General features: G+C 32.4%; 1 protein-coding gene across 1 annotated transcript; it reads left to right on the forward strand.

Annotated features, from left to right (window-relative positions):
- The first annotated feature begins 1,700 nt into the window (after nucleotides 1-1,700).
- LOC124367724 (serpin B4-like) lies at nucleotides 1,701-9,775 on the forward strand. The gene is made up of 4 exons (XM_046824802.1): nucleotides 1,701-2,023; nucleotides 3,196-3,331; nucleotides 6,088-6,323; nucleotides 9,344-9,775. The coding sequence occupies exons 1-4, from the start codon at nucleotides 1,826-1,828 to the stop codon at nucleotides 9,626-9,628; spliced, it is 855 nt and encodes a 284-aa protein (XP_046680758.1). The 5' UTR covers nucleotides 1,701-1,825; the 3' UTR covers nucleotides 9,629-9,775.
- Nucleotides 9,776-15,256: the final 5,481 nt, after the last annotated feature.

Raw genomic sequence — 15,256 nt, forward strand, 5'->3', positions numbered from 1 at the left:
ACGAAGTTTCAACTCCAATAAAGATTATGCTCCTAAGGAAACTAGTTTGAAGAAAAATCAGCAACAATTAAGCTATTGAATTATCTTTTTATCTTACTTGTAACAAAACACGTATTTTAGAAGCCACAATCGTCTAAAGTAAAGCTCTTTATAGAACCAGTGCAAAGCAGTTATATTTCACCGTGTAATTTAAGAGTGTATATGAAATGTATATTTGGCAGAGGCCACTGTTCCAAACATATATCACTCAGCACTGCACCGTGCCGTAATAGTTCCTGGACGCAGGACCATTATTTCAGTAGTCATTCAAGTTTTATTAGTTTTGTATTTGTTTTTTTTTCAGACTTTTTCACATCTCGGTTTCAGCAATATATCACCTATTGTTGAAAATGGATATGTTGTGACAACATTTATTTATTTAAATGCTAGGTATGCCAAAATAAATGGATAGTAAATATATTTCACTGCAAAGCGATGAAATAATCTGTTTTACAAAATTTTAACAAGCCAAGTACAAATAATTCATGGAGTCATAGTGGGATGGAGAATTTGTATAAATTATTATGAACTAGGCATACTTATTTCACTGCACATATCAGTGTTGGGCCACTTCTGCATACTGTCCTTCACATTTATAAATAGACTAACGAACATTACGCTCAGTTTTTGTTATATTAGATGAGATTCTAAAATCTTTCTCCTATTTATCAAACAATAAACTGAAATTTGTAAATTTAATTAAATGTAATTCAATCACAATATTATAGATGTGTTAAGTTTTTGCAAATATTCAAGTTGGTACACGATCTCAATATATTTGTTTCGATTGTGAAAATGTGGTTTCTCTTCACATTTCTTGTGTGGTTTTACTTTCAGAGCCTTTGTGAAGTTGAACGATCTTAAGAAACCAAACCTATAACGGGTTTCTAGTAGAAAAACTGACCCAAACAGTATATATTTAGGTTAGGCCACTTGGGTTACAAAATCAGAAAGATGAGCTAATAAAGACATTTAAAATATCAAACAGATCAAAAAAATTATAATCTATCAGAGCAATGTAAAATTATAGTTTTGATAACTTTGCCTAAAATAGACGGATAATACTAGTTTATTATTTTCAGCCATATTGTTTCTGTCGTGATGATTGCCAAAGGAATTAATATTTTGTGTGTCAAAAGTAAATTTTAGTTGACAATCAAATGTAACTTTCGTCCAATATCAAATATTTAATTTTTTGACCCGCAAATTCTTTATATTTAACCAAAACAAATAAATGGTTCATACCATAAAAAGGGGGGGGGGGGGGGGGGGGGGGTCCCCCCCCCACCCCCCCCCCCCCCCACCCCCCCCCCCCCCCACCCCCCCCCCCCCCCACCCCCCCCCCCCCCCACCCCCCCCCCCCCCCACCCCCCCCCAAAAAAAAATATTCTAAATCTAGAAAACATTGTTCTGTTTATGTTTTACATTTCCATTTGTTATTTGTTACCTTAAAAATTATTAACATTTATCTCTCTAGACAATACTATGAGTGACTAATTTAAGAGTTTACGACTCTATAAATTAGTACAATTAATCTCCATGTACAACTAAGTGTTAAAAAATAAAAGAAAATTTTTAAAAGTATCAAATAAATGAATTTTTCTCTAGATTAATGGTTTAAACTATTCAGATGTTAAAGCTATTAAACTGTATTATGCATCTTTTTAAACACCTACATAACTTTCAGACTAAAAATGATGTAGTTGGAATCTACGCTTTAGAAAGAGAACAGAATGAGCGGCACAGTAATACCACAAATGACTACGAACTCGACAGTGCCAATAAAATGTACATACAACAGGACCTTGGCATAAGAGATTGCGTAAAACATATGTTTTCAACTGAATACTCTGCGGCAGACTTTAAAAATGAGTTGGAGAATACGCGTAAAAATATAAATAAATGGATAGAAATGCAAACAAGAAACATGATTGTGGATTGTATACCAGAGGGATTTCTAGATAAGTCCACATCACTACTATTGGTAAGTTGTAGAGCTAAAGTGATCAATATTGTGTACTATTCTGAGAGCAAATATGTGCCTTTCTAACTTAATTTCACATTTAACTGGTGTTGGAATTTTAAAATATTGTTTATTTGTACAATAACTAATATATTTTATAATTTATTAAGTATTTTATTATTAGGGTTTCGATTAACATTTTACAAAACATTTCATTAAACCATTTCCTGAAGTAAACGGTTAAATGATAGGTCATTATCGCTTTGAAGGCGGAAACTCTGTCATATAACATTAAAAAGTATAGTCTTGAATCGGATTATTTACAAAAAGTCTTAACTTTTACTCATAAACTTATTATTAACTTATTTATATTATACTTTATTAAGTATTTTATTACTAGGGTTCAATTAACAATTTACAACAAGTTTCTTAACCATTCCCTTGAATAAACGGTTAAATTATAGATTGTAGAAATATTCATTGCAAAACAATCTATTTTATTGTAAATATATAAAATTAAATATTTAATTATTTTTTACAAAATCGTGCAACATGCTTGTTATCAATGATCATTTCAAAAAAGTAATACCTGGTATATAACGAAATCACTATAAAGTTTAGCCACATTTATAACCAGCAGAACATTATCGCTTTGCAGACGGGAACTCTGTCATGTAACATTAAAATGTATGGTCTTGAATTTGATTATTGACAAAAAACTGTTACTAATAAATTAACTTAATATTTATTGAGGAGATTCAAAATATCATGGTACCATTAATATACGCTTATAACTCCACGACAAAATATATCCAAGAAAAGAGTGGTGGCATGAAAATACACATACTAACATACTACACTACTGTTAACGTAGCTACATTAGGAGTAAAAGATTGACAGGATAAAAATAACTGTTCATATAGTTTATGCTCACCGATATTTTTGAGTTCAGGTGGCTCTGATTTCCAAACAAAGAACAAGGTTCCTTTTGTGCTTCTTCGTCAGCGACTTTTGTTCGAAATTTTCACACAACCATGACTCCAGAGGGGCCAATAATAATAGGACGAATGAAACTCAACATTCCCAATTTACTTTCAGAGTTACTTCCTTCATTGACGGTTAATTTATAGCCGTATCCATTTCATATTTAAAGATATGAGACAGAAGTAATGATTATTGTGAATTGTTACAAGGTGAACGCCGTTTACTTCAAAGGATTATGGAAGTCAACATTCTATAAAGATCATACTTACCGTGACAATTTTCACATGGCTGATGGATCTATAAGACAAGCTCAAATGATGAATAAAAGGAGTAGTTTCAGAGCCGGTGAGTTGTGTGGGTTCTAATTACGCAGATATATATTTGTTTCTAATCTGAGACGTGTGTGTAATACCAGATGTATTTCTAAGAGATATTTGTTTTCCTAAATTTATCCCATCTGTATTGGTTCCATCTTAAACATTTCAGCACTCAATTGTAGTCCCTAATGTAGACCATAATTATATTCCCTAGCTATGATAAACTCATAACAAAGATACTCCTTTGCATCAACATTAGTCAATGTAATATTAAGGAATCTGTTAAGCCCGACCGTCAATGTAATTTTAACACTTCTGTTCCCATGAAGCAAGCTTTAGCAACCAACAAGGCCTCAAAATGAAATATCTACGTGTAAAACCTGTTTTGACTATAATAAGTGGTTGTAATGGCTCAAATCAATTTTGTATAGCGTTACATGCGATTACTTATCAGATTTCAAAGTGCGTTGTTAAAAAGGATTTACTCATTAATATTTTCGATACAAAACAGTGTACTAGAAAATATTTCGCTTGTTAATTAAAACAATTAGGATAATAGTACTAGATTACATCCTGACAACTTTTAGTATTAACATGTATATATATATATAGAAAATTATTTAAAAGTAAATACATGTATTATTTTACCATACACACATATTTAATTCATTAAACCTGGATTACTAACGTAAAATTTGACGACGCGCCATTTGCGAAATGCTTTAACTGGGAAACCATTCCCCTGAATTTGTCCCCCTCCACAGTACCATCTTTTCCCCCAGCCACAGACATCAGTATTGGCCTGACAGCCGTATAGTTCAGTAGGAAGTTTCGTTTTAAGGCTGTGCGTCGTAAATTTTACGAACGGTTAGTAATTGTTTTAATTTTAACTTTTTTTTACCGACATAATTGTTATACACTGCTGCCGAATCTTTTTTAATTTTTGTTTGTGTATTGCTGTTTTGTGGATTGATTATGTCTTCACGTACCAGTATTGCGATGCATAACGAGACTGAAGAACAAGAAAACAACCGTATTAGAAACTTTCTAAACGAGATTTTGTCAGCCGATGAGGAGCTTGAAGACTCATTTGTTGATAGTGAAAGTAGTGAAGAAGTGTAGTTGAGCGTGAATCTGTCGAGGATACCGACGACACTGATGCAGACCCAATCTTCAAGCCGGGCGATTACAAAAAGAAAACGAGGAGACAACTCTGGTTCTTCTTCAGGTTCTACAAATATACCACAGAATTTCACCACGCCACCTACCCCCACCATGTCACTCTTGCTGCCACCCCACCACTTTCTGTTGCCGTTCCGTCGCCTGCTGCAACCATGCCACCTGCTGACGCCTCACCGCATGCTTCTTCCACTCCACAATCTGCTGCACAATCATGATTCTGAAACGACAGTTGCTGATCCCCACATTATTTTTCTCCAACGCCATGTAGTACGTGCTAAGAATAATTATGTTTGGTCTACAAGCCCAGGTACACAAAGATCAAGAACTCCTGCTAGAAAGATTGTTGTGAGTAGAAGGAAAGTACTCGGTGACGCAAGGCAAGCAGCAACTCCCTGAGAATGTTTTATTCAAATATTTGATGAAGACATGGTAAATAAAATACTTCTTCACACCAATAAGAAAAGGGATAGAGTCAGAGCAAATTATTATAATACAACTTCCAAAGTAAATAACGAAGAAATGATGACATTTTTTGGTTTTTTTTGTAACTAGCGCTTTTTAAAGACAATCATTCAGCTTCAAGGGAATTATTCGATCACAAATGGACTGGAACCCAATATAAAAGTGTAATGAGTAACGAAAGGTTTGATTTTATCCTGTGTTGTCTCTTGTTTGACAATATGACTACCTGCTTGGAAAGACAAAGATCAGACCTATTTGCACCCATTAGAGAACTGTGGAACATGTTTACTAACAACTGTAGCTCAAAGTACGGTCCTGGATCATATGTTACTGTTGATGAGCAGCTGTTAGGTTTTCGTGGGAATTGTCCATTTCGAATTCCCAACAAACCTTCAAAATGTAGCTTAAACATTGTAAACATGTAGGTAAAATTCAAATACTTCACTTCTAAGGAAAACCAAAATATTAAGAAAATTAATAATAAATGCATGTATAGGAGCTAGCAACGTTTTCGAGAGAGAATTTCAGGTCAGCTGAAATTTTGATATGCTGTCTTTCTTGCTCTTTCGGTTGGAGTCCGGGCTATCTAGCTGGCGGTAGTGGTTGCGTTTATTATTGCGCATCTTACCTGCACAGGTAAAAATCCTGGAGCGCTTCGGCAATTGGACAACATGCCGTCAGTCTAAAGTCACATGTTTGTTTTGTGTTTGTGTTATTTGTGATGTTTATTTATTAATTTCTCTCCAATCGCCAGTGGTAAAATGAAATGTGTTTATGTAATTAAAAAAAGTTCAATTTTAATTGATCAAAACAGTACCGTCATTTAAATTATCTTATAAAACATAACAATTAGGCCGAAAATCAATCAAAACAATGAAACAATAATGGAATTACGAAACTATGCGCGGCAACATACTAGTAGTAACGCCTGCAATTTTCAGATAGGCCAGCATCCAGGTCTCTTCTTTTCTCTCGCCATCAGTACTATATGAGCATATTGCTTATAACACTGTAAATATACATAAACAGTAGTTTTTATATATTGTGATATAAACCGTCCCTAGTAATTTACCGAAATAAATAACACACTTCAGAAACTATACACAACACATAATATCTGATTTTTTGTATTTGTTTTAGTATTTTCTAGCAGTTATGGGATACATGGCTTGGAGCTTCCGTATAAGGGGGATGCTTACAGCATGTTCATAATTTTGCCTGAACAATCCCATGCAACAGCAGTACAAGATTTACTGAGATCATTAACTTATGAACGTCAAGAGAAGATTCTAAGTGAGATCTTAGACAGTCCTATGAAAAAAATGGATGTTATTATTCCTAAGTTTAAAACTGAGAATAAGTATGATCTCGTACCGGTAAGTTTATTAATAACGATAAGAACAGCGTCCTGCTACCATAATACTCGTGGCCGATGATAAACATTCGATAAATTGTGGACATTCCACATGCATTTGTATTAATTGTCTACTTTAAATAGCACCTAGCTGTATGTAACTTTGCAATACGTCATAATTACGCGGTTCTGGTAAGATACCTATGGAAACACCATCTGGAGGTTATTACACAACGAATATATTTTACGTGGACTTTCTACTGTATGAATTAGGGGAGTGATGCACTTTTTGAGCTAAAAAAAAACAAATTTTTTTTATTGCACAAAAAGAATCTCCGTTTTATGCTGATTAAGTAGATATATACTTTTATATGTATGTCTTAATGTTATATATAAGAAAAAATACGTTTTGTAAATGCTTGCATCTGTTAAGGTATCACTTGATGCACAAAACGACCACACTGCTCAGTTAGGTTTTTAATTTTTATACTTTTATATAGTCTTAGGTTACTCTATGGTAAATTCCAAGTTACTATGACTGACCACTTTGTTTTTTTTTTATCAGACAGTAGTGTTGTTTATACATTAGCAGCTGTTGCTAGGTTATGTTATGATTGTTGTTTTCTTTCCAATTTTCATAAAGTGATACAGATTTGTGTAAATAGTTTGCTGTTTTACTTACTGTTGTGTTTTTTGTTTGAACTTTGGTGATCTTACAACTTACAATGCCTAGAATTAGGAAGTTTAATACAGCCAATAAATTCAAAGGGAACAGATACTCTTCAATTGGTGAGTCTGCTAGGCCTAGGCATAATTCTTCCACAACTACAAATGAGAGTAGGCCTATGCCTAAGAAATCATCTAGTTCGAAGAAACTGAGCAGTAATCAGCTTCCTAAGGATCTAAATATTGTAAATAGTGATGTAAATATAATTTTCAAATAGACTTGCTATCTAACCTTGTAAATAGTTTTACCAAATGTAAACATTGTAACAAAGAAGGAACTGTTTCGATAAATCTTGACAGTACATTTTCTAATGGGTTAGCTCATAAAATCTTGATTCAATGTTCGAATTGTGATGAAAAAAAAGCAGGCATGAACTCAGATATTATAAGAAACTGTTATAACATAAATATAAGATATGCCTATGCTTTGAAATCTATCGGTAAAGACCAATCAGCAGCAAGAATGTTTTCCGCTGTGATGAACTTAGCTCCCCCTAATGTAAGGTTTTATAAATATAATATAAAGCTCTTGTCAGCTGCCACGGAAGTATGTGAAGGTTCATTGAGAAATGCAGCAATACAATCTATTGAGGAAAACGATGGTAGCAAGTATATCGCAGCAGCCTTCGATGGGTCCTGGCAAAAACGCGGCCATACCTCTCTAAACGGCGTTTTAAGTGTTACTTTTTTTGATACTGGAAAAAATTCTAGATTTTGAGTGTTTCTCAAAGTTTTGCACAGCTTGTACACACAAGAGTATAAAAAGCAACCCTGAAAAAAAGCATCACATAGCCCTAAATGTAATTGCAAGTATGTAGGATCCAGTGGAAGCATGGAGGTTGAAGGTGCTAAAATTATTTGTGCAAGGTCTGAGACAAAGTTAGTAGTTAGGTATACTAAATACCTTGGAGATGGAGACTCCAAGGGTTTCATGGCTGCACTTGAAAGTGAACCTAATGGCCCTGAGGTAAAAATGTCCAAACTTGAATGTGTAGGCCATGTACAAAAGCGGTTAGGTTGTAGGCTACGGAAGCTACGCATAAAAATGAAGGAAATAAGCTTAGCGATGGAAAGGCCCTTGGTGGTAAGGGAAGATTAACTGATGGACATATAGATAAGCTTCAGAGGTACTATGGATTAGCTATTAGGAATAATTTAGGTAGTACAGCAGACATGAAAAAAGCTAAGCAATACTCTACACACATATAGGCATAAAAATTCTTTGCCTGAGCCTGTTCTTTTAGCAATAAAACCCATATATAAAGATTTAACTCAGGCAGAACTTTTGGATCGGTGCCTTCACGGACAAACTCAAAACCCAAATGAAAGCTTTAATGCATGCATTTGGAAAAGAATTCCTAAAACTGAGTTTGTGGGCCTACACACTTTAAAGCTTGGTGTGACAGATGCTGCCTTATGTTTTAATGAAGGTGCAGTGGCTAAAACTAACGTACTTCAAAGGCTACAACTAAAACCTGGCAAATTCATGATTGAAGGCATACAAACCATTGATAAAATTAGAATTATAAAAGCAGAAAAAGAAGCAGAGGAGCAAACCAAAGAAAGCAGGGTAAAAAGAAGACTGATTAAGAGGCAAGCAGAAGATAAGCATATTGAAAACTACTCACCAGGAGAGTTTTAAGGTAACATTTATCTTTAATCACTGATTTCCGAAACCTTGTTTTTAAACACGTTGGTACCATTTTCTCCTGAAATACTGATCCAAAATCCATGATTCTTTTTCTGGTTGTTGATTACATTAGTATGAACAATATGTATTAGAATTGTTTTAATATACCTAAAATTAAAAGAGTAATAAAAATAAAATTACTTAAAAAATTATTTTTTATTTTTACAGTTTTTTAAAAGTGATACGATTATTTTATTTATTAATACATTCTTCTAAAACAAGTACAGTTTGTGTGTTATATACTATATAATAGATGGTAAAAATCTCAGGACAATATGTTGAATAGTTTTTAAGATATTGGTACCTAACTACATGCTGAATTTCCCATATAAATAGCATTGCGCTAAAAAAAGTGCATCGTTCCCCTTAAGGTTGTTTTATAATTATAAAGATCTTTTTTAAATACTAACTAAATACCATTAAAATAAACAGGAAGCTGTCTGTCTTCCAAAATATGCAAAAATAATTTTAAGTTATTCAAAAAATACCAGTAGTATAAGTTACAAATAAAGCTATTGTTCACAGATTATTAATTATTAGTAGCATTATAGATATCAATCGTCTTGTATTTTATGATTTTAAACCATATGTTTTAGTGTAATAATAATACGAATTTATTTTTTCAGGTATTAAAGGATTTTGGGGCAGATGAGTTACTTGAGTTTGCCGATCTCAGTGACCTTGTTGAAACGTTTAATGAGTTTAAATTGGATAAGGCCATCCACACCGCCAAAATTGTTGTAGATGAGCAAGGCACTGAGGCGGTGGCCGTTACAAAGCTCATGTTAGTCCAATTGGTCAAGAGTTCGCAAAAATATCCAGTATTTCGAGCAAATAGACCCTTTTTGTATTTTATTTCTAATGTTTATACAAAAACGATCTTATTTTCTGGTGTGTTTAACTCTCCATGAATACGCATGGGCCTAACACATTTTCATATTAATGTTATTAATAGTGAATGTTGTAAAAGTGTACATGCTATATGTATATTCATGAAAATATTATTGTAAATATCTTTGTTTCACTCATCTTTTCAATAAAACTAGAGAAGACTTAAATATCCAGTATAAATACATATTATCCTTCCACAACTTAACACTAAAACATGAAAAATTATTATAAAAATTATTTTAAAATACATACCTATATTGCTTTACAACAACTTAAAACAAGAACTAACATAAGCGGAGTAATATATTATTTGGATGTTATAAGAGATTCAACCCCATATACACACACACACACACACACACACACACATATATCTATATATATATATAAATGAAACTGTTCGTGTGTAACAGCATCACTCACAAACGGCTGGACGGATTCGCCTAATTTTTTTTTTAATTTGTTCGTCTTGATCTGTAGAAGGTTATAGGATACTTTTTATCCCTTTCCCGATTCAGGATTCCGCCCCACTGGTTACAGAAATACCCGTAAGAAATGCATTGCAGCAAACATATGTTATTAAGTGAAAGAGTCTTTTCAAATTTTTAATCAGCTGTTCTTTGTAAACATATATAATGCGACAAAAAATATATTTATATATAATTTAATTACTATTTTAAATTTCTTTACACTTATAGTTTTAAAGCATAGGGTAAGCTTAAGAGAAACGACAAATTTTGTTTAAACTGTTTCTGCAATCACTGTTAAACATAGACTTTACTATCCAGATAATACAATTCAAATTTGACGTAAAAATTCACCTTTAACTGCAATATTTATTTAATATAAACCATGCTCATGCTTGATCAGAAGAGCAATGCAGATATCATAATTACTATCTTACGTTGGCTACAAATATAAAGAATGTTATAAAATCAACCTTAGTTGTTTTTTTTTTTGACAGAAGTATGGTTCTCAAAACTCCGTGTGTACATATTCTCTCGATCGAGACAACAAAGCAAGCTCAATCGTGGGCATCGGAGATATAACTAATTTAATCCAGAAGTGAATAAAATAAAAACCATACGCAATTTCGCTTAACATCTGAAGCTCATAATCATTAGACTGTAATAATATATACCTAAAATATGCCTATTTTCGTTTCAAAATTACCTTGAGCGCCATCATTTATTACATTGTATGTGCGCTAATGAATTCCAACTTTTTGACTCCTGTCCACGATGGTCTAATATAGTTCAATTGTATACAAAAATTATAGAATATTGGAGAAAAATTCCAGTTATTTCACAGGTGCGTTTTGAGACTGTTTTAAAATTTAAATCTTAAATAGATCATGACCTTGGAGTATCTTTCAGTGACTATCATTTATCTCAGAAGGGTAATAACGACGTTCAAAAGAAATATGCCTCCTATGTCCCAATTTTTCTGTAGGAAACCGTGTGCGAAGCCGTGGGTATCTGGGTATTTGGTTGTAATTGGTATTTTATTGAAAATCAAGAGTTTTCGTTATAAAATACTACGAATTTCTTGACGAACTAGCTGTTACCCGCAGCCAATCGCGCATAATTGCTTTTACTAAGTAATATAAGGACTTCGGTTCTTAATATTTGCGTGCGAAGCCGTGGGTAACAGCTAGTATATATATATATATATATATATATATATATATATATATATATATATATATATATATATATACAGGGTGAGTAAGAAATATGGTAAAATATTTTAAGACGTGATTCTAGAGCTAAAAATAATAAAAAAATGTTATATAAAGGTAGGTCCGGAACGCTCCATTACTGAGTAATGGCTGGCGAAAGATTTTGTTTTGTTTTCAGTTCACCTGATGAAATTAAGTGATTCTGAAAGGTTTTGTTCTTACTTTTTAACTCAAATAAGATATATTTATAAAGAAAATCACCTGCAAAATCAAATAAAACCACTCTAGAGGTTGAAGTGTGAACAGTTTTTTAGAAAAAAGTATGAAATTTGCCAAAAATCTAATAAAAAAAATACCGTCTTAAAAGCTTGATGTCGAATAACATTGTTAAATGACCAAAAAAAAAATTGTTTTTCCTAATACAGATTGTAGAGAATTTAATTCTGAAAACAACCATGCTAAGCAAAGTTAACTAAATGTGTAAAAAAGTTATGAAATTGACTCCTCACGTATTACACTACACAGCAAAGTTTTGTAGTATCTTTTTATAATCAGGAATGAGTATCTGATTGGTAACAGCTGGTAATAATTAATCATTTAAACAACAGCTGTTTAATCATTTTTAAATAATAAATAATCAGCTGGACATTTATTATTAGATGAAAAAATATTTCACGTCATTGTTGAACAATACAACAAACTGTAAAGATACTATGTGCTTGTGTTAAGTAATTTAACCAGTTATTTCCATCCATGTTATTAGTTATTTTGTGTTATGTGTTTCATTTATAAGGTAATATTCATGTGTATTCAAACTCTGAATTAGTAGACATGCATTTCAAAGTATGGTTTGGGACGCTGCAATAGTACTTCAGCAAGACGTCTGTATCAAGAGAACTTTCCGAACCACAGGTGTCTAAGCGCAAGATTTTTGCCACTATTCATCAACGCCTATCTGAAACAGGTTCTTTGCAGTCTTCGGAGCATAGTAATGCAGGCATCACCCGATCATGTAGGACTGTTGAATTAGAAGAGTTGGTTCTTAATGAAATTTCTGATTATCCTGAAAAGAGCACTAGAGAATTGTCACTACAGTTCAATGTCAGCCAATCTAGTATTCGGAGAATACTACACGAGTACCAGTTACACCCATACCACTTCGAGCATGTCCAAAAGTTTTTGCCACAAGACTACGCTCCCCATGTTGTTTTTGTCGATGGCTTATGTTAAAATGTGCTGATCTAAACTTTTTAAATACAATTAATTTTGTTTACCAATGAGGCTCAACTTACAAGAACAGCTCTCATTAACTTCCGTAACAGCCACATTTGGGCGGACATAAATTCTCATGCTATCAAACCTAATCGCCCACAACATCAGTTTTCAGTAAATTTTTGGGCTGGAATGTGGAAAACTGGAATGTTTTCGCCAAAACATGTGGTTTATGCATGACGGGGCACCAGCTCACTACTCTCTGGCTGTTCGTGGACACCTAAATGAGAGTTTCACAAATCAATCGATAGGCCGAGGTGGACCGGTTTCATGGCCAGCAAGATCACCGGACTTAAATCCCTTGGACTTTTACCTTTGAGGAAATTTAAAAACATTAGTTTACTCTTGCCCAATAGATACCATTGAAGAACTCCGATTAAACATTTCAAATTGAATAGAAACCATTAAAAAGACACCTAGAGTTTTTGAGCGGGTCCGAAACTTGATGAGAAGACGCCTGAACGCGTGCATTTTAAAACAATGGAGGTCATTTAGAGCATCATTTTTAATCTTCCGGAGACTTAAAGCGATTGTAGATGTTTATTTTATTTAAAAATAAAATTTTGAACCAAAAACATGTTTCTTTTTCACCAGCTGTTACCAATCAGATACTCATTATTATAAGACAGCAAAAGTTTGCTGTGTAGTGTAATACGTGAGGAGTCAATATCATAACTTTTTTACACATTTAGTTAACTTTGCTTATTATGGTTGTTTCCAGAATGAAATTCTCTACAATCTGCATTAAGAAAAACAATTTGTTTAATGGTCATTTAACAATGTTATTCGACATCAAACATTTAAGACGGTATTTTTGTTATTAGATTTTTGGCAAATTTCATACTTTTTCTCAAAACATATTCACACACCAACCTTTAGAGTGGTTTTATTTGATTTTTCAGGTGATTTTCTTTATAAATCTATCTTATTTGATTTACAAAACCTTTCAGAATCACTTAATTTCACCAGGTGAACTGAAAACAAAGCAAAATCTTTCGCCAGCCATTACTCAGTAATGGAGCGTTTCCGGACCTTCCTTTATATAACATTTCTTTCTTTTTTTAGCTCTAGAATCACGTCTTAAAATATTTTACCATATTTCTGACTCACCCTTATATTTTGAAAATCTATTTATGGGTTATATTGCAAGAGAATGATTAGATAAACAACGCTTATTAACTTTAAAATGGTTGTGTTATATTGATGATTTGTTTACTTCTTCATTAAACACAATTTCTTAACGATTTTCAAAAATTCACTTCTTTCAAATTTTGATGCATATTTACCAAAAGGTTACGTTTATAGACGTAGATGTTTTTTAAAATCTGGATATCTCTAAAATAAATTGAAAATTATAGAGACCAACTCTATGGATTACCTATTACTCCAGCTGTCATCCAAGTTTGTAAAAAAAATTAAGTTTTAAAAAAGATTTTCAGTCAGTGCAAAGAAACTATGCAGCAGTAAAGGTGATTTCTTAAAACTAAATTGACCTAATCTTTAAATATTTCAATTACCATGGGAAAGTTGTAAAAAATTAAAATAACAAACCGAAACGTTTGGACGTTTTAATCATAGGAACTTTTTGGACTTCAAAGTTTCCATGACACTTCAAATTTTATTTTAAAAGCATCAAGAGTAATTTTTAGAAGACCTCCAAATTTGAAAAAATAAGTTGGTTAAAACACGAGTTCCCAAATATATCAACTATATGAAAAATGGATGTGATCTGTGTTAAAAACCTCAACTCGGAACGTGTAATTGTATGAGTTCTTCAAGAGAATTCAGTAGCAGTAATACTGGAATGACCTATCCTATAATTTGCAACATCGAATGTAATGATATATGAACAAATCTAATATAATAAAATGATTGAAAGTTTTGTTATAAGCAATATTTTAGCTAAAAACTTACCATTTAAAAACTCGTACGATAGGGCATACATTTGATATTTTCCATAAAGATAAGGTAAATTGATTGGCAAAACATTGTCTAAAACACAAACATGACGAATTTTAGGAGTGTTTTACATCAAAAGGAGTACCACCAAGCCCTGATGTAAATTACAACAGATTAACTTTAAACCATATAGGGCAAGCTTATCAAATCATGTTGAAGAAAAAAAATCCATTACGTATAATTGGATTTATTGCTGAAAAATTTTAAAAAAATTACAAAGTTTTATTCCATTCTTTATGAAAATCAACTGTTTCGCCAAGATTAAGCTAGAAATATTTCACATCAGCTAGACTTTATCAAATGATATGTACTGTGTATACATTTACAGGTATGTATTCTTGTTTCTTGTTTACTTTTTATAGTTTTTTTGTTATATATTAATTTACATTTTAAACTTCCTGAAGACGGTGGTATTAATTCCCCCAAGATATAGAAATTAAAAATAGTTCTTTTGTTTTCCTCTATTTAACACAGTATGTAAGTCATTTTGCAGATACGAGAATAGATCAACAAAAGCCCTGCTATTAAGTCTTTTATATAATTTATGCAGCATTTTCATATTGGTGTGGTGTATAAACATTTAAATTCATATCAATATATTAACCTCTCATACCAAAACTTTTATGTTTATCATTGTGTAAATGTACGATTTGATAATTTTCAAATTAGCACATGACGATAAATGCTTCAAAGTCATTGGAAATAGATAATAACAATAGGTAACTTATAATCCGAT

This window comes from Homalodisca vitripennis, chromosome 8, assembly GCF_021130785.1.
Source record: "Homalodisca vitripennis isolate AUS2020 chromosome 8, UT_GWSS_2.1, whole genome shotgun sequence".
In the NCBI taxonomy this organism is placed as follows: Eukaryota; Metazoa; Arthropoda; class Insecta; order Hemiptera; family Cicadellidae; genus Homalodisca; species Homalodisca vitripennis.

Coding starts and splice junctions, on each gene's coding strand:
- LOC124367724 (XM_046824802.1), top strand. CDS start 1,826: ATGTACATACAACAGGACCTTGGCATAAGAGATTGCGTAAAACATATG. Junction 2,024..3,195: donor AGTCCACATCACTACTATTG/GTAAGTTGTAGA, acceptor AATTGTTACAAG/GTGAACGCCGTTTACTTCAA. Junction 3,332..6,087: donor AAGGAGTAGTTTCAGAGCCG/GTGAGTTGTGTG, acceptor TATTTGTTTTAG/TATTTTCTAGCAGTTATGGG.